Here is a 20,297-nt window from a genome sequence, read left to right on the forward strand (position 1 = left end):
CTTTAAATAGCAAACCCAGGAGGCCTGATTATTATGGAATTGCAGCAAGTGGGGGTCTTTTTTGAGGGGGAGCGGGATCCTGCCTTTCCCTGCTGTTCTGAGGACAATTCTACCCCTGAAGTAGGTACTTTGCTTTTGGGTAGATGCTTCCAACTGAATAAAACTAGCTTCCAAGAGCAGGTTCTTGTATATTGCCCTGTATCCTGGATCTCCTTGGCAGGGATAAAGGCAGCTCCGTGTGTTCAAGGTGCTCTGAAATGCATGGTGTGAAAAGAGAAAAAGTGTCTCCCCTCCTAATACTAGAACTTGGGATAATTCCCCTGTTGGAGGGAGAGATAAAAGAGAAGGATAACTATCCTGACTTGCCTTTTGGTTTTCCACTCTGGTTCAGTTTGCTGGCATTAAGCATGGCTTGTTTCTTCTGCACCTCAGTAATGGAAAAACCTAGAAGATGAAACAAAACTCATTAGCTCAGCTGTGCCTTTGCAAGGTGCATCGTAGAAACACGCACAGCAATCAAGGGGGGGTGGGTCAAGTGCAAAATCCCAAGAAGCAAAAATTACATTTAGCAGCTTGATTCTGCGCACAATGACTTGGAAATCAGCTCCACTGCTCTGGCCACTTTTCCCTTTCACCCCACCCACCACTGGAAGTTTCTCTAAGGGGGAAGGAAGCCCTTGGGCTGAAAAGGGCTCCTCACCCCTGACTCAGGAGATGCTTTGGCGCAGCTAGTGGACCAGTGCATCCACCAGACAGAAAAATTACATAGGAGGGCCCTCTAAGACCCTAGGCAATGTTTCGTTTGTTACATCCGTAGGGAAATTAGAGTATTTCAAAAGTTTGACATGCAGCTCAGGTGGGGCAGGTGAGAATCTTCTGGGGAAAGGGTTTTCTCTGCTTAATGGCTGCACAATGCCTTAAGCAGCAACCCCAGCAACTGTTGCATACCGGTTTCCTGGTCAAGCTGAACCTGCTTCCTTTCGTTCTCAAAGGCCTTGAGCCAGCGCTGCTTCTGCTCTGGCTTTTTTGCACAGAATAAGTGGACTTCTTCAGTGTCCCTGCAGTGCAACTTGAATGCGTTTTTAATGGTGATGTTGAAGTCCTTGTCTTTCCCATCTTCCACATCCAGAATCTCCATGTTATCCATGCCGATTCGACTCTTATAGTACAGGATATCACGTCGCAAGAGATCCTAAGAGGCAAAATATAGTCCTGTTCCACTTGGCTTCTCAGAGTCTCCTGGTGCACAAATACTCAAGACAGAAATATACATGGGCTACCGTGTGCAAAATAATATATATATCAGAACATCAGAAAAGCCAATCAGGCCAATGGCCCAGCTAGCCTAACAACTGGTTTCTCACAGTGGCCAACCAGTTGCCCATTAGAAGCCCTAAGGCAGGATTTGAGCCCAACAGCCCTCTCCTCAGATACGATTCCAGCAACTAGCATTGAGAGAGGCATATTCTGCTTCAGAAAGTGGAGGTACAATGTAGCCATTGTGGGTATTTTTCTAGCATGGAGGTTCATCTACAGTTATATATTTTCAGGATTTATATTAAGTTTCCCTCCCTTTGTTTGTGGGAACAGCAATTCAAAGAGGTGTATTCCAACACAGGGTTGGGGAACTCACAAAAGTCACCAAACACAACCCAAAAGAAAACCTACACCTGAATCTTCCCTGGCACATTACGAAATAAGATAGAGGAGTGTAAAAATCAGCTGCTACTGTCTAGGCTCTTGTAACATAAGAGAGTAAGGGTTTCTAATGTCACTACTAATACAACAAGGAAAGTTGTGATACTGCCCTAGGAAGTCTTGGTAGTTTTTAATTGCTTGGAGAATGTATGGTAGGTTCGCACTCATTAAATGGAATATAATAGTTGCGCAAGAATTTCTTCTGGTTGTACAAACAATATTATACACATGACTTTTTAGGTTACTAACTTACTGAGTGATTGTACTTAAGATCAAAAGCCCACTGTGTATTTCCATTCTCCCAAGCATGGCAAGAGGTGGGCTTTTGTACATATACTCAAGAAATTTAAGTCTTATTGAACAGCCTAGGGACCTTTAGGCTGTAGGGCATCATCCTTCAAGAAACTCACAGTACCTCTTGATTACATTATAACACACATGGTTGGAAATGGTCCTGTGCCATTTTGTGCAGAAATGTGTTCTGACAGCTAAAACATAAAACCTGGCACAATTTTAGTGGGGCTTACCCAAATCAGACACCCCAAAGTGCCCTATTTCAGACACCTTTCGTTTAAATCATAAGATGCATAACTGAAACCAATACAGTGTTACCTCGGGTTACATATGCTTCAGGTTACAGACTCCGCTAACCCAGAAATAGTACCTCGGGTTAAGAACTTTGCTTCAGGATGAGAACAGAAATCGTGCTCCGGCGGCGCGGCAGCAGCAGGAGGCCCCATTAGCTAAAGTGGTGCTTTAGGTTAAGAACAGTTTCAGGTTAAGAACGGACCTCCAGAACAAATTAAGTACTTAACCTGAGGTACCACTGTACTAATTTACATGGAAACTAGGGTTAAAGCAGGGGTCTGCAACCTTTAAGACAAAAAGAGCCACTTGGACCCGTTTCCGAAGGAAAAAAAAAATCTGGGAGCCGCAAAACAAGCCAAATGTAAATAACCACACATTCTTCCCCTTCCCCCATTCTCTCTCTTTTCCCTGAGTCTATTTCAGATAGCAAAGAGGGGTATGGTACCTCTCATATCCATTTTTTGCAAAGCACCATGTGCATAGAGGGCATTATACAAATTAATACATAGAAAAGTGTCTGTCCCTCCCTGCAGTTCAACTCCCTCTCTTTTTACTAACAGTACATATCCATTCCTTCTGCTGGTGCAACTTTCTCATCATTTCTACATAGCATCATTTATAAACCAGTGCCAGAGAAACTGGGTGAAAGGAAGGTGAGAGGGAAGAGATATGAATATTTATATGTGTATATGTATACATACATACACCTGCACAATTACAGGTTTGAAGCCAACTTAAAATAAGCAAAGGAATCTGTAGTGCTTTCCATGGGATCCGGGGACATGCCAGCTAATACTCTTCCCTTCTTCATTTGCTTGTCTCTGCAGCAAATCTTGAGGGGGAAGGGAGAAGGGCAGGAATTGCATAGGCACAAGAGAACGGGGGAAATCCCGTATGCAGGATTCTGGTGCCTAACAGCCCCCCTCCCTCTGCAATTGCTCTCGTGCTCCCCCGCCTCTCCTGCTGGCTACCTCTGGAACCCCTCCTCGTCACTGACGTTATTCACCCCTTCCTCCCTGACAGGGAGGGCGGGCCCATTTTGGGGTTCACCTCAGGTGCTCTCCCTCAACTCGGCAGCCACTCAGAAGCAAGGCACGGAAAAGGATCCCGAAGCACCACCGCCACCCCTCTCTCTCTCTCTCTCTCTCTCTCTCACACACACACACACACACACATACCGCCCCACCATCTCGAGCGCGCTCTCTCTCCCCCTCGCCTCAGGTGCCTCGCGCGCGGGGCTGAGGAGAGCGTGGCCTGGGTGGGCGGGGGAAGCTATGAGCCATGAAGCCGCCTGGCAGAACTTCCCTCCGGCGGCAGAAGCAGCAGCAGCAGCAGCAGCCCTTCTCTGGCCGCCGCCGCCGCCGCCGCCTCCTCCATCCCAGCAGCCGAAGCACCACCGCCACCTCTCTCTCTCTCTCTCTCTCTCTCACACACACACACACACACACACACACCGCCCCGCCATCTCGAGCGTGCGCTCTCTCCCCCCCTCGCCTCAGGTGCCTCGCGCGCGGGGCTGAGGAGAGCGTGGCCTGGGTGGGCGGGGGAAGTTATGAGCCATGAAGCCGCCTGGCAGAACTTCCCTCCGGCGGCAGAAGCAGCAGCAGCAGCAGCCCTTCTCTGGCCGCCGCCGCCGCCTCCTCCTCCATCCCAGCAGCCGCCGCCTCTCGAGCTCCGCTGCCGCCGCTGCCTTGCTTTACCCGGCTCGGCTGCCCAGCTCCATCCCCCTCCTCTTTCTGGCGCTTCTGCTTTTCTGCTCAGGGTCCCTGAGGATCTGCGGAGCCGCGGCAAAGGTGTAAAAGAGCCGCATGCGGCTCCGGAGCCGCGGGTTGCCGACCTCTGGGTTAAAGTTTGGGGGGGTGTCTTCTCCCCAATCAGAACCCTTTTTAAATAAAGCCTTTTGTTCACCTCCCAAGGTACATAATATTATGTGAAAATGATTATTCAAACCTAACTCCTGACATGATTTCTGGAGCTGTTACCCAAACCAGATGCTCACAATGTCACTCCACAACCTACCTACAATATCATCAGTTTACATCATAAGGTTTATATAGGAAGTCATTATCATTTTGTGTGGCAGTATGGCAGATAAAACAGACAATCTGAAAAGTTAGGGGGCTGCTCTCCCATTACATGTCCTTTTTACAGAGATAGACTGATGTTAGGTACTTTGCTACAGCCACACAAACAAATTCTTCAGTTGTGCTGCAGAATGTTTCATACCCTGCAAGAATATTGTGCAGTTCTGAAAAATGTTTATTCGGTTCAATGAATCCATGTGGAATGTATCAAGAGAAGCTGCCAGCTCTCTCAAGGCCACATACGGTACCGGCTCTTTGCTCTTTAAGTATTTTTTCAGCATTCAAAATTTCCATGGCAACTGGTAAGATGTGGTGCATACACTTGCATCTGTTGAAATGTTCCCCTAAGATATATATCCTTTTGGTGATCTTGCAGTCAGAGTGCATGTTCTATGAACATATAAGTAGATTCTTCAACATATTTTCCCCTAACCAGGAGACTGTATCTTATGTGATGCACAGACACCGATGTGAATATTGTAACTGCACCATCCTATTAATTGCAGTCATATCAAAGACTTAGTATAATCATAATAATAGAAGACACAGATATGCTAAAACCCATCACTGCTGTAGCAAGGATTATGATGCCTCCTATTACTGAAGGAAACAAGAACGTAAGAGTCCTGCTGAGTCAGACCAAAGGCCTATCTAGTCCAATATTCTGTTTTCACAGTGCCCAGACAAATACCCATGGGAAGCTTCCAAGCAGGATGTGACCTTTTCCTCATCCCACCTCCTGGGCTTGGCTTTGTAAGATTTCTACTCAGGCATGCATCTTAATGAATGACATGAGCGTTTATATACGCAGGTGGAAACATTGTTAGACTCTTATCTATTCAATACAACCATAGAAATTGCCCTGATGCTTAGAAAGAACGTGGGTGGCACTTTCTGATGGATTTAATTTGATAGCATTTTCAGCTGCCGTATTTTAATCTTGCAAAAGCTAAATGCCTCACTCTCCTCCAGCGCCGCAGGAGAGCAGTCCACAGCAAGACTCTTTCATTAACTGTTGGTAGAGAAATTCACAGCAGACTAGCATGGAAGAAATGATGGCAGGGAAGGCAGGTCTGCAGTAGGAAACCCTTTCCTTAATTTATATGAATAGTGACGTTTAGATTAATGCCACCACCCTGACACACTGGGATGTTCTTTAATGCAATGCTTGAATGCAAAACAATGAAAAGCAGTGGGGAATTCCACTATCGGTGGAGAGTGTTAACTGGCAGAGGCAGAAGTGGACACAGCTTGCTTAGCTTACCTTCTTGCAGCAGACAAGCTGATGATCAAAGAGGAAGAACATTCTTTGATGGCTCTTTGCTTGAGGCTGGGAAATTTTGGTTAATTCCCCAGAGTAGATAAGTTCAGAACTCTTCACAAGGACATCTTCACCCTGTCACTCACAACACAAGAGACATGTCATTTTCTTTCTCAAAAGAAGCTGACAAGTAAGATATAGCAGCCTATTGTGGAGATACTCTGGGGCCAAACAGGACGGTGTTGTTGTTTTTTAAAAAAATTAACCAGCTTCCTAGCCTTGCACTCCCAGATATTTCCCTATTAAAGCTCAAAACACACACCAAAAGTGGTTATTGCCAGTAGGCCAAACGCAAGAAAGTTAGGTGTTCTTTTTTTTTTACTTTTTTCAAATTATTATTTATTAATTTCCCAAATTATTACAAATCAAAGCAAATTCATTTAATTCAATACAAAAATATGATCACCAGTATTTCCTCGCATAGCTGCACCATTATTTAGCTACATCTTATTTAGAGTCCAGTTGACATCCTTCACTTGCTGTTAAACCATTCTTCTAGCTGGCTTTTTTTTCATCTTACAAGCAGCACCTCCATTACATCTTGTAAATAAACAATCTATTTCACGGTGTGGTCCTTCAAATACATTGTTGTTGGCAGACACGGCTTCTGTGGCACAGCGGGATGCAGTGAGCTCCCCAGAACCCACTGGGGAATGTTGCCAGGTTTTTTGCCTCATAAATCTTGGTTTTCCCCTGCCTGAACCTCCTCGCTGCCCATGGAGGGAAGCGAGGAGCAAGCACCATTGACTCCTAATGTGACCGGAAGCCTCAAAAGTTAAACATCACGCTTAACTTTGGAGGTTTCCAGTCACATCACGAGCCAGTGGTGCTTGCTCCTTGCTACCCTCCATGGGCAGCGAGGAGGTTCAGGCAGGGGAAAACCAAGATTTATGAGCCAAAAATCTTAAGCCTAGTGGCATTTGTGCTTTAAAATGCATTTAATTCTATGTTGGATTGTGGTTGAAGTGTGGCTGACCTAAGAGAAGATGGCCTCTTTGACATCCACCATTTGCTTGTGGACCTAAATAAGAGTAGGAAAACATATTTATCCAGAGGGCCACATTCATTCATTCATGAAAAAATTTCTGAGGGCCACATGCAAGTGGTAGGTGGGGCTGGACGCAAGTGAGCAGAGCAATAAAGTCACTCTTCTTCAAAGTTTTCTACATTCCAGGCATGCGGAAGTCAACGGTTTCTATCCATCCTTCATCAAGGAATCAAGTGGCCTTTATCACAGTTTGAGGACACATTTCACCCAAGCAAAAGTCCTCCAGAAAGGCATGGACCAGGACTAGTCAGGGTGTGTGGCCTAGGGTCAGAGGAAGAGAGAACCAAAGGGCCACATTCGGCCACTGAGGTTCTCCACTCCTGATCTGTAGAACAGTATTAACAGGAACAAAGACTATTTTCACCAAGTACATTTCAAAATAAATCTGCATAGGCTCTTTACTCTCAACACATTTTGAAGTATGCACCATTTCACGAGAAAGTTTTTGCACTGTGACCTTAATTGACTATAATGGAACTTATTCCTGGTAAGAGAGCCCAAGTTTGCAACTTAAGAGTTTTGTCGGCAGTGAATATCAAGTCCCAGCAGTCTAAGAATGCTTGCAAACAGTTTGGCTAATAAAAATGTTTATTCTAACTTCCATAATTAGCAAGTGTGAGAAATTAAATCTAGGAAGATATTAAAATTCATCTGGCTAGCTTATGACTTGATCTGATAATCCACTGCTCTGGAACAAGAGCTAATGGGATCAATAAAAGGGACAGGTGGATGTGTTGCATGAGGACGCCTTCATGGTACATGGGGATCTGAAGCCTTGACCAAGTCAAGGTAAATGGGCAAGATACTCAGGAGGCAGATTCTCAGTGCAGCCTTGTGGTTTTTGTGCATGTTTGTAATAAAGAATAATCTTCCCCAATGGAGAAGCCGTAAGAACATTTCTTTACCTCCCAGTCCTCTATTGAACTTTGCCACTGAGCAATTTTGTCTATGTTTTCCAAACGCCTTTTCCTCTCGTTGATGAGTCGTGCTACGTTCTTCATGGCATTCAAAGCGGCTTCGACGTCCTTAAAATCCCTAGGTTTTTAATGGATTCCATTAGAGATGTCAACACGAAGGAGTCACAATGCAAAGGGAATGGCCCTCTCCCCCAAAGCATAAGAAACTAGCAAGCAAATTGTGGGGTTAAAGAAAAAAGAAAAAAGAGCAGCCAGGAGCTCTACCCCTGACTTGAAGTACATCTGATGTAATTGCTCGAGCTTTAATAGTTTCCCTGTCTGTGGTGCGGAGATAATATAGAAGAGTTACAACTTGTGACTTGGTTTGCTGATGCCTGCGAAACACTTCAGCAGTATAAATAACTGTGAAGCTAGCAACTGCTGTGATTGCACTCCCGTGCTTCTCTGTACAAGACCTGGAGTGGTGTTCACTTGGAATTCTCCTCCGTCACATTATACGCCACACAACATACATCGATGCCTGTTCTTGTACTTTACTTGCTGTTCAGGGCACCAGCAGTAGGAATTAACGGCACATCCTCAGTATCTGGAGGAAGCAGCTTCCATAACCAGCATCAGACCTGCGCAAGCTTTGCTGTATCAGCAAAACCGCCATCCCCTGGATGGGCATTAGCTGCAGAAACTTTGACCGTTTGCACATTCCCGAGAAAAAGCCTATTTGATCAATGGTAGGTTACAAAAACAAAATGGGACCTAGACACAACCATAAAGAAAGGCCTGCTCAAGTTACTACCAACTAATTTTTACAAGTATCAAAAGAAGGAACAAACTAAGATGGCTGCATTTGAGACAGGATATGTATCCTCCCTGGCCCTTTTCAATCCTCCGTACCTGTGTTGTGGGTTGGTATATTTCAGCAGTTCTGCAAGCTGCAGGGGGTACTTGCAAATTTTCTGCACTGGAGTCAGGAGGAAGCCATCCAGAGAGATGTCGATCATCTTCTGAAGCAGGCGACATGCTTCGAAGAAATAAACATACTTGCTCACTTTGGTGAGTCGGGAAAGCTCCATGCAGGCATTGGGGTGGTTATTGCAGTACTCAGAATAGATCTGGAACTCGTTTTGCTAAATTGGAAGCAAAAATATATATTACTACTACTACTACTACCAGTAGTAGTACATTTATTATTTTAACTGTTTATTTATCTTTCATGGGTGTTATACAGAACAATAAAATTCAATAAATTCTCCCCCCACCGTCCCATGGAAGAACAGATTCATACAAGAGAAACAGAAAAAAAAACTGTTTGAAAGAGCAGGTGGGGCTCGCTGATCTGGGAAGGTAGCCATTTTAGGAGAAGAAAAACTCTGGTCCTAAACCTCCGCTGCCTTGTGGGATATGGGATAGGGGGTTGGACTCGATGGCCCTTGTGGTCTCTTCCAACTCTATGATTCTATGATCTTCAGGAGAAGAAAAGGCTAAGGCTTAAGCCCTACACAAATCCAGAAAGGAGTCCCCAAGACAGTTGGGTGGTGCCTTGTACCCCTCCGTCTGGCAACTCCTGCAGCCCATCTGGGGCCAAATGGATTGCTCTGCTTTGCTTTGGACAACATTAGCGAGGCCAAGAAGGGGTCTTTGTCGTCTGGGTAGCCCAGGTCCTCCATACATACTGACAAAGCTTGTGCCCCGGGGTGGTCACTTTGGTGCTGCAAACACTGCAGTTTGACTTCACCCCCGGAGGCACACTCCATTGTCTCTCAAGACAAATGGATGCCAACAAATAGTTTGAAAGTCAGCCTACTGAGAGACGGTAGAGAGAAGCCCATGATTTGCTGTGAATTGCTGGTGGTCGACAGGCATGCTCTTTTGTATATGCGTATGCAATAAGGTCAAAGAGACACTTATTGGAAAGTGTCTCTTTCTTCATTCTTTGTTCACCTAGTTTTTCAGTGATTTCATCCATTAGTGGCACATCCCAGATTTGATTCAGCCACATTTGATTCAGTCAACATTTATACTATTACATTTCTGATCTATAAAAATATAGCTTTTTACTTGAAAAAACAATGATAGAAAGGATCCCTGCTTCAAAGATCACAAACAGAACAGGTGAAGGAAGGAAGAACACGGGGAACAAGATGTTCTTTCAAAAGCACACAAAAAAAGAGAAGGGTGGGAAGCAATAACTAAATGGAAGTGAAATATCCAGAGGCTGGCTATAGGCAGAAGAGGCACATGAAACAGAACAAGAGAAGCCCTGTAGTGAGATTAAATTGTGGGAAAAGGGATCAGTTTAAAGAGAGAGAGATAAGAGATAAAGTCAAAATTAGATCTGCCAGGGACAACTAAGCACTGATCCGGCTTGTCCAACTAAGGTAGTAACAACTATTGTTCTAAGGGTGGCACAACAATTTTATAAACAAAACATGTCCAGGTAAACTCTAATCCTAGACCCTCTTACCTCCCTCAACTCCCTCCCTTTCCCAAGCCTAATGTTCAAATGTAATCACCATCTCTCTTGTCACAATAACAGGAATAATGTCAATACTTTCCCACATAATTCAGCTGTCAACTTACATATTCTAAGAAGCAGCAGCCCACCTCACTGAGGTGTGGGTAATCTTTGTTGAATTTCTTCTCCAATGCTTTAACAAATTTTTTCTGGCACTTGTAGATGTCTTCAATATTCCCAAAGATTGTCTTCAGCTGCTCCTCTGTGAACATGTCTGCTCTTTTACGGCATTGTTTTATATAGCCCTGTAAACAAGTACTGTTTTATGATTCAGGTTTCTTGGGAAACAAAACCAAAGAGAACTGCAGCCCAACTCATCCTGGGCAATACGTTTAACAGCTTGATAGAGCAATCTGATGGTGCTAAAGCACCTCAGAGATTATGGACCTGCTATGAAAATGATGATTACTGCAGAAACAAAAATACTTCTGATGTCTGCATGCAATATTCAGGCAACCGGTGCAAAGGATAATGCCTCTACTTTGAAATGCAGCACTAGATGCAGACATTGCAGAATTCTCCAGTGAAGTAAAGCTAAGCTGCTTCTGGGGTGACATGCAGAAGAAACACTCTACAATTTTAAGGAACTCAGAAAGATGTACAAAAATGTTCCATTTGCATTTTATGATTTTCCTAGAAGCTGCTAAAATTTAATATCTTGTGACACCCAAGTCAAAAGGCAAATGTGTGCATTTTAGTGACACTTTACTTTCTCCTCTGTGACCAAAGGTTATGCTGGACAATGTGTTCTAATGTTGTAAGTGGAAAAATATATGATTCAATAGTAGAATAAAAGACTACAGTTGTAGGAATTCTATATGGACCTTTTGAATGAACTTGCTGCTCGAGTCTGACCAAAACCATTTCCACTGAAGTAGACCACCTTCCTAAGACAGATGTTGGACTCAACTCTCATCACCACATCCAATGTCTAGGGATGGAGGGAGTTGTCATCCAACAACATCTAGAGGACACCACGTTTAGAGCAACCATGTCGTGTTTAACTCGATGAAATCAAGGTTTTCAAGGAACTCCTATAGAGTTCAATATTTCAAACATATTTCTAAAATGTAGCTTCTGAACTTCTTTTATTTGTGTGACTTGTTACCTCACATATGTCCTTCAGGTGCTTGATGTAATCTCTTTCCGTGCTTAGGATTTCATTGATAACATTGGTTCTCATTTGGTCCTTAGTTGTTTGCCCCACTCCATAACGGTGGGCAGCATTTCTTGAGTCGTCCTCCCTGCCATCTTCTAACTTCAAAGGATAGTCTTCCATCGGTTCATCCTGGTTCACTCGGAGCTGTTTCAAAACAGGAATATTCCCATCATATAGAAGCAAAGGCAGGACAACAACTTATTGCTTAGGACAAAATATGGGAGAAGAACATTCTGGAAGGCGGAGCTTACTGCAAGTGTTCCAACTAGTTTGTGACTCCTAGACTTGGAATATGAATCTGGCCTTAAATTCTGTTCCATCTCCCAAGGCTACTTACAGAACAACTATTTAAGATACAGATTCAATAATAATAAAACATAAAAATACAATTCCCACAAAAAATCCACAACCAAGCACCCAAAAGCCAATTCAGCAGCAAAAAGTGGGTTTTCCTGGAGAAAGCAGTGGGACAAAAGAAAAACCTCTTGGACCTGTGCCTAGAAAGTATAGGACAAGCAGGAAAAAACATGGGACAAATGGAAGGGTGGAGGAGCCCAAATTTAAGGTAGCAAAAAACTCCCATCTGTCCACATACCCAGTGGCTGCTATTGATCACTAAATCATATTAAAAATGTGTCAACTGCTAGAAGTTACTGAAGCTATAGGAAAAGTGCTTCTCTTCTCAAAATGCCCCCTTTCTTGAAAGAGTTTGCTGTTAATGAATGAATTTTTAAAAACAGTGAATAGTTCTTACCCGTACGAAGCTGGCTGGGAACCAGCCCTCGCTGTCCATTATTCTGCCCCACCACCATTCTTTGTTAGTTGCATCCATTACTTCAATGACATCACCAGCCTTGAAGCCCAGCTCTTGGTCATCCATGGTGACATGATCCCAGAGTGCTTCGGCGTAGACAACACCACCATCACTGATGAGCTGGAACAGAGAAAGTAAGTATTTTCACAAACTGATCTTTGGTAGGAGATGCTCAGCTCTTGTCATCCAAGAGGAAAAGGGTGTTGGTTCAGTGCAGTTGAAAGTCCAAGACTCTGGGGTAGCTCAGTTGGTAAAGCATGAGGCTCTTAATCTCAGAGTTGTGGGTTCAAACACCATTTTGGGGGAAAGTCCTGCATTGCAGGGGGTTGGACTAAATGACCCTCATGGTCCCTTCCAACTCTATGTCTATAATTCTATGACTGTGGATATTCTGAGATTTGAGCTGGGAATCTGGGTATGTAGTGTATAGCTACAGTCACAGACTATGCTCTTAGTGCCCTAGGATCTGCATAAATAGCTGAAGCAGATGGCCTAGAATCAATCCAGGTGTTTTAGCATATAATTGATAAGATGGAGGGGTTATGCTCATAAGTGTGTGCACATGCATGCACACACACACTACATCAAACACAACTACATTAACCTTGCAGCCTCATTTATTTCTACTACTGAGCTTGTGCTACAGAAGGACATGGTGTGCCACAGCTTTATGTAAAAATCTGGGCGATATATTATTACTTTAAGTTTGCATTCCTTCTCTCCTGCATCAGGAGTCATCTGGAGAGAGTCTGCATTGGATTTCAAAGTTATTCTGTGTGACAAGGTGCCCATCAGTAAGGGCCAAGCCCTCCTTTCATGTTCCATTTATCTTTACAAATAACTATTTAGCTTAATCTGTCTGGTTGATTATTCTTCCCTAAATTTACTTATTAACTAATATAACACCACAGATTTAACCATTCTCTCTCTCTCTCTCTCTCTCTCTCTCTCTCTCTCTCTCTCTCTCCATATTCCCATCTGTTGGACTCAAAGGATACCAGTAGTTGCAGTTAAATGCCTCTTTTCCATGACAGAGCTTTTTCACTTGTTGCAGAGCAAATCCTATCAGGGCCCACCTGCCCAAGAGGTGAGATGAGACAGTGGCCTCAAAGTGGCAGGCTCTGGCCAGCTGCAAGGGGTGGCAGATCTGCCTCCTGTACTTGTGGGCCACCTCTTAATCCACCATGCACCCACTGCTGCATGCCCGTCTGCCATGTGCCCACCACCAGGTGGCAGCAGGATATCAGTGGGTATGTGGCTGCTGGCAGGCAGAGGAGGAGGAGGAGGAGGAGGAGGAGGAGGAGGAGGAGGAGGAGGAGGAGGCAGGGGTGGCCTTTTCTGTTTTACCCCACCCAAAAGCTTCCTGGGCTGGCCCTAAATCCTATGCATGATTACTCAGAAATAAGTGCTACTGTGTCCTAAGACTGCAGTTTTAAGCATACCTCTCTGGGAATTAGGATGCTGGAACAGCAATGGATTTACTTCTGAGTAAACTAAACACACATAGGAGTTAAGGCTATTAATTTTGTTCCATAATACAATATTGCAATACGGTTAAATATTATGGCAAAGAGCACCACAGAAAGTTATGACCAGCATGATGAGGAGCATTCATCCACACAATCAGGCAGGTAATTTCATTCTGCATGGGAGTCATGTTAACTTTTAAATGTGGATAAGCTTTTTGCCAAGCATGAGGTTGGGGTTCACAATTATCTAGTGAAGCTGATGGTGTCATTTGCTCTGCTTCATTCTCATGCTTCACTTAGCAAGGGTAATAGGAATGTGCTGCAGAAAGACTGCTTTGCGTTGCAATCATATTGCTATGCAGTGAGCTAATTATATCTTTGCAAACCAAACTTGAGCTTCATCAAACACAGATGAAGCTAAGAAAGCACACACAAACACATATTTTAAAGCAGAGGCAACAGATGGAGATAAACTATATATAAGGTTACACTCATTTCACTGCCTCCTATGAATACTTCATAAAACGTACTTTACAAACTGTGAGCCACTCAGAGGACTTTCGTTGAATGGGGAATATATAAAGGTATAAAATAAAGCAAAGCGATTCAGCATGATGGGGGACACCTAGCATACTAGCAGTACATGTGAAAAGGATCCAGGGGTCTTGGTGGACCACAAGCTTAACACGAGCCAACAGTGTGATGCAGCAGCAAAAAAAAGGCTAATGCTATTCTAGGCTGCATCAACAGAAGTATAATTGTTCAGATCAAGGGAAGTAATAGTACCATTCTTTTCCGCCTTGGTCAGACCAAACCTGGAATACTGTGTCCAGTTGTGGGCACCACAATTTAAGATGAACTTTCCAAGCAATTTATTGTGCAAGGAAAGTGCAGTTGCTACCCATTTGTTACAGAGAATCCAAATTTGTTTTCCCCAAAGTTTCTGTTTCAAGAAGAATCCAAAGCACATTACAACTTCCTGCACACAAGCCACAATTTGCTCTTGCTGGAATTGTGAGTATCATAGAGGCAGAGGTCATGAGAATGTCATGGTACCAGTCATCAGCAGTGAACAATGGCATACTCATGCCCACAATGCAGGCACTATTCAGAAGTCTTCTTACTATTTGTTTAAAAAAGAATAAATGCTATGCTGTTATGGTCCAATAGAAGCACTCATCTAGTCTACAACTCCAAAGCATTGTGCATCAGTGGCCTATGGCCCCATCTTGGATACTTCCTTTTTTGAGGTCTTAGAATGGTAGGCCCCTCCTTGTCTTCATACAGTCCCATAACCTAGAACAGCTGCTCACCACAACAGGACACCTAAGAGCCACACAAACACAAGCACCAAACTCTGCAACAAACCCAGAAACCAACTCTACATAAGCCAGTTTATATGTAAAATAACACATTTGGACACACCATGGTGTAGGTGAGGCAGAGAGCTGGTGACTGACTCACTCAGTCAGCTTCATGACCAAGTAGGAATTTGAACCCAGGTCTCCCTTACTTAAATCAAGCTCTCTAGCTACTGTATCATCTTGGTTCTCATTAGCACATCAAACAGAAGGGTTCTAGTTTAGCCTTTTCATTGATGTCTAGTTTCCATGTGCAGATTTTACTCTTATTTCCAGTGAGGGGAGCATATGGAGGAGCATTGAGATTTATTCAGGAAAAATTATATGCTGCTTGATTAACAGAACCTCTAAGCAATTTACAAAGCTGTGCAAACCCCATTCTGCAGCCTGAAGTGCTATGGTCAAGCCACAGATTTACTGTTTTAATGATAGCTAGGCCTAAATATTATTTATCATTCCTGGTGCCCAAAGCTGGAGGGTACTAAAAAGGTCCCTGCCCCAATCTCACCACAGTTTGCTGTGGTATAAAATTTAAAAGGCTTCTTTACACCAGGCTTTTTGGCTTGCCAGAAACGTACTTGCTGCCCAAATGCAAGACCTATAGCTGAAGCTAGATATATTGACTGTACCACAGGTGCTGCGAGAGCTCATTAGCATTTTTACACATCAGCAGCTGTTGTTAAGTATCTGCAGCAGAGCCCTGCTGCAATCTGTTTGCTTCTCCTTAAAAAATACAGATGAAACCCTACAGAGTCTTCTAGTCTTGTGTTTATTGTTTGATGTCAGAAAGTGTATACTGTACAAAAAAAAGATATAGTGGAATTTGTTGCACTAGAGCCTCTGAATCGGGAGCAGAACAAATATTGCCAAGAGGGAGGCAAAACAGCCGCAGCCAATCCAGGTTAAAGTAATTACCACTGAAAGGAAGCAATTTATCCCTATGCATAGTAATACACATTGCCAACTATACATCTCTGTGCACATCCTCATCATAACCATTCAGCTCCTATTTGTCTAAAGTGGTTCACCTCTGCATAATTGCCTTATAAGTTGGCATGCAGCAGCGGAAGCACTAGGCAACAGATATATGTACATTTGGTGGGTGCAGATCTTTCATCTGCAGTTTATAAATTGTGGATTAAGGCTATTTTAGGAAATAGTCATTGTGCTAATCTTTTAGCTCTTTGGTTGTGTTAAAATACTTCTGTAATAACCCAGCACCTATAATGCTGAACATATTTTATCACAAGATCTGGAAAAAAACCCCACATTTCTACCAGGGGCATAAAATGCTATGTATACAGCAGTTGTTCAGCAAGGATATACTGTTTGTGAGCCCATGTACAGCTAAGGCATAGGGTCCTAGAGCAATAAACTACTCAGAAATTTGGGTGGGTTTAACAAAGGCCACAGCTTTGGTTACAGAGCCCTCCATTTGGTATGGCATAGGGCAAGAGTGTTGTCATCGAATAGCCCATCAGCTGGCCGATGTCTCCAACCTAGCCCAATTACTTGGCCTTCCAATGGGAAGTTGGTCCGATGTTTTGGGCTTGCCACATTGTGAACCCATCTGGTGAGAGCCCCCTCAGATAACTTGGGGCACTGGGGCCCTACAGCCCCCAGAGCTGCGGCTACAGCTGATAAGCAGCACCCCAAGACACTGTGGAATCCCCCCTCCAGCAAGAAGAAGGGTGCCCATCCCCTGCTTAACCCGACTATGGACCCTGCCCAATGCCTCCCCAAACAGCAAAGTTTTAACAAAAGAAGCCATATAATGGGGAAGGCAAAACCCTCACAGGTCACTGTTAACCAGAGACTGACTCATATGCACAACCATACTCTGCATAAGTCATCCCAAGAACTCCTCCCACAAATTATGAATAATCAACTACATAAGAGGGTGGGATGGGTGGGGATGCTGCCAATGAGGCTGAGGATATTCCTGGGCATGCCTTTGTTTATTTTCTGGGGTCAGATCAGACAAAGCAGAGTCTTCACTCTGGTCCAAACCAGGCCCCCAGCCACAGCCCCTCATTGGCTTCTAGGGGCAATGCCACCCAGGTTCCAGCTGGGAGCAGCAAGGCAAGACAGATCCCAGGCACACTGCAATGGAACCCATCTCCCTCTTCCCTGGGGCATGCTGGGGTCCCCAGAAATCCAGGGGACCTGCGACATACCAGAATGCTTCCTCACAAATGGATTTGCAGGTCAGTCAACCTCTAACAGTTCTGTAAAATAGAGTTTCAGCAGAAATTCTCTCCACCACCCAGCAATTAAAGGTGCAGGAGCGCTGTTCTCCTTTGCATCTGCCTACATTATCCACACCATCTATAAATTTGGGGAGGGCGTGTGTGCCCCAAAAGCAAAAGTGGCCATTGCCCCCAAAGCTACCATTGCACCTTGCAAAATAAATGTATTTCAAATAAGTGCATGCCTGAATACTCAAATAGTTGAACTTCCACCTTTTTTTCTGATGGAGCAAGACTTCCTCTGATAGATTTTGAACTCCAGTTATGGTAGATTCTCAGTAGGAATTCACTTACCACACCTAAGAGATGCCGAGCCAAGACATAGCTGGAGTGTGCCAACAGCTATGGCAGCTGGGTCAGTGTAACATTGCAAAAGCGGGTGGCATGCCAAGCACAGCTGCAAGGTTATAGCACCTTTCTGGACAGACTTGACAGCTCAAATGTTGACGTTAAAGAGTTGGCTGGAAAGCTAAACTCAACAAGGAACACCTAATCAATCTCAAAATGGGAGGAAATACCAAGTTGACCTTTTGCACTGATGTAACCTTGCTACAGATACAGGACTGTCCAGCACATTCATATAACTGTCAAGAAGGGGAAGAAAGATAATCATGTTTGAAGATGACACATAACAGGAATACATTGCTAGCAACTTGGTTCTAGCAAGAAGAGCTGACTGAGCTACTTGAATTCCTGCACCAGAGTAATATTCCTTCAGTGGTACTGCATCAGTGCTTGGGACACCTGGAATAATCTACAACTTTTTCAAAGGCAGGGAAGAGGCAGTGTTTCTTCCTTGTGCCCCTGATCTTCTATGGAAATGTTTGTCCAGTGATGACATATGTCCATATGTAAGCTTCCGTGGGGGGAGTAGTGTGGGGCTCAAGCAGGCCCACCAGCCTACCAACTTATTTTAAAGGGGAGCCCCAGCCAACCTAGTTATCATTATTACTTGGCATCTCAATATTTAAAGTTTTGCTTGTGGTATTTTCCTTAGTATTTAACTTTTTGCGTGTGTTGGGGTAATAAAATTGCAATATATGGCACAGGACTCATTTAACCAGTCCTGTCAGTGGAAATCCTGCATAGCATAGGCAGTTCTTAAGCCTGAGCCTCCTTATTCCATTCTGCAGCCTTTCCATCACTATTCTGAACAGAAGCATCCTGTACACCAGGGAATGTTAATCTGTGGCCCTCTAGATGTTGTTAGACAGCAGATCCCCTTCACTCTGACCGTTGGTCATGCTGGCTGGGGCTAATAAGAGCTAGAGTCCAACAACTGGAGAGCCAGAGGTTAGCCACCCTGCTTTACATTCTGTGCCCCACTGGGGTCCCAGACAGTAACAGCATGGCAGATGGTGTTCTTGAAGGCTACTCTGCAACTGTGGAACTTTCTTTTCCTGGATACATGCTGGATGTGAACCGATTCCCCCCCCCCCCCAATTCTTTTTTCTTTTTTTAGCACCAACTTTTGGCAGGCAGGTTGAAGTTGAGCTTTCTACCACAAATGCTTTGCTTTCATCTGATTATCAGTAGATACTTTTTGCAACTGTTGAAAATTAATTAAAATTTGCCTCCAAATTAAAGTAACAGATTAATATTTTATAAGCAGTGATTATGAAAATTAAAATAATATCCCTGACAGTGAAACAATGTTCCCTGGGCACAAGGGAGCTCCCACATATGCCTCAGAGGGTCGCTGGAAAGGAGTGAAGGTTTTAACAATTATCTCACAAACAATACATTATATGCTTTGCATTGTTTCTTAGACTGCTACCTTATTTTATTTAATATGACATGTATTGAGATATCGTAATTGTAATAAAAATGCTTTAATTGATTTGCAATGCTACAAAATAAACATTCTTGCTTCCAAAACAATATAAAAAGACTTTGATTGATAAATTCTTAAACCCTAAGACACAGAGAACTTAAACTGATCTAAAGCTTTAAATCAGCTTAAACAGTTTGAGCCCATCTAAAAGCCATAAAGTGCCCTAAGCAGCTTCATGCAACCTTTAGCCCTAAAGTGGCTCCAGTAGCTTAACAGTTCCTGTTTCCCTTAACCCTGCTGGCCAATTCCTTTTTCTCCATTCAGCATTTGGGATTTGAGCTTTGATGGAGATCTCTGTGAGTTACTGACAGAACCCAACAGTTGGTGGTCTGACTTCACCCCAAATCCTGTTTGCTGTTTCTCTGGGGCTGCAATGAAGAATGAACAGAAGGCCAAGCTCAATGCACTGGGCCTAGGACCATCAGCTGCTGGGAATTTGTGCTCTCTCCCTCCAGCACAAACTCCATACATAATGCCAGATGTTTCCAATGTAGCTGCAAAAGGCTCTGGCTATTCTGGGAATAGAAGTAGTAGAGAGTAACAACAACTTCTTCATTTCCTTTTTGAAGTGTAAAATTGTAATGTATGAGTGCTATGAGTATAGGTGCATTCACATACACCCATACAGTAGAGAAGATGGAAAACCTATTGTAAGTATGGTACTCTCTAGATGTTGTTGGACTCCAGTTTTCATCAATCCCACTGGCCATTTTTTCACAAGACCATCAACCCATTAGCCTCTATGACCTAGATTGCCTTCTGCCAGCTTAAACTAGAACATCACCTAGGACCCCACCTGGACAGAGCTGGCCTTGCTTCATTTAGTCATGCCCTGGTAACTTCCTGTTCAAAGTACTGCAATGTTTTATATGTGAATCTGCCTGTGAAGGTGGACTGGAAATGTCAGTTAACAGAGCATATGGCGGAGAAACTGTTAAACGGGACTGGGTGATATGAACACAACATGCCATTGCTTTGCCATCTTCATAGAATCCTAGAATTGTAGAGCTGGGAGGATCCCTAGCTCATTTCTAGGCCCAATTAATGGTGCTAATTTTGACCTTTAGCAGCCTTCATAGCTTGGGACCAGAGCACTCAAAAGTCCACGTGTCTCCAAACATCTCTACCCAGTCCATGAAATCTTATTTCAGGATCCTGCATTGAATGGCCCCACCAAGTAAGGCACAACAGGAGGCTTGTGGGGAAAGGTGTGTTTTTGTTTTTTTCATTTTTTGTTATGGCT

The 20,297-nt window shown here is 43.8% G+C and overlaps 1 protein-coding gene across 5 annotated transcripts in view; it reads right to left on the reverse strand.

Moving 5' to 3' along the window:
* The window catches only part of ARHGEF4 (Rho guanine nucleotide exchange factor 4), a 155,895-nt gene that overhangs the window by 1,981 nt on the left and 133,617 nt on the right, over positions 1 to 20,297 (reverse strand). For all 5 annotated transcript variants that reach the window (XM_081191095.1, XM_081191096.1, XM_081191094.1 and 2 more), the window contains 8 exons: positions 12,082 to 12,261; positions 11,277 to 11,471; positions 10,234 to 10,413; positions 8,548 to 8,780; positions 7,645 to 7,774; positions 5,635 to 5,766; positions 949 to 1,192; positions 367 to 444 (listed from right to left, as the gene is read on the reverse strand). In XM_081191095.1, the coding sequence (XP_081047221.1) occupies positions 367 to 444; positions 949 to 1,192; positions 5,635 to 5,766; positions 7,645 to 7,774; positions 8,548 to 8,780; positions 10,234 to 10,413; positions 11,277 to 11,471; positions 12,082 to 12,261 (1,372 nt within the window). The remainder of the gene's footprint in view (positions 1 to 366; positions 445 to 948; positions 1,193 to 5,634; positions 5,767 to 7,644; positions 7,775 to 8,547; positions 8,781 to 10,233; positions 10,414 to 11,276; positions 11,472 to 12,081; positions 12,262 to 20,297) is intronic.

Source organism: Podarcis bocagei (genome assembly GCF_964188305.1).
Source record: "Podarcis bocagei genome assembly, chromosome: 4".
NCBI classification, from domain to species: domain Eukaryota; kingdom Metazoa; phylum Chordata; class Lepidosauria; order Squamata; family Lacertidae; genus Podarcis; species Podarcis bocagei.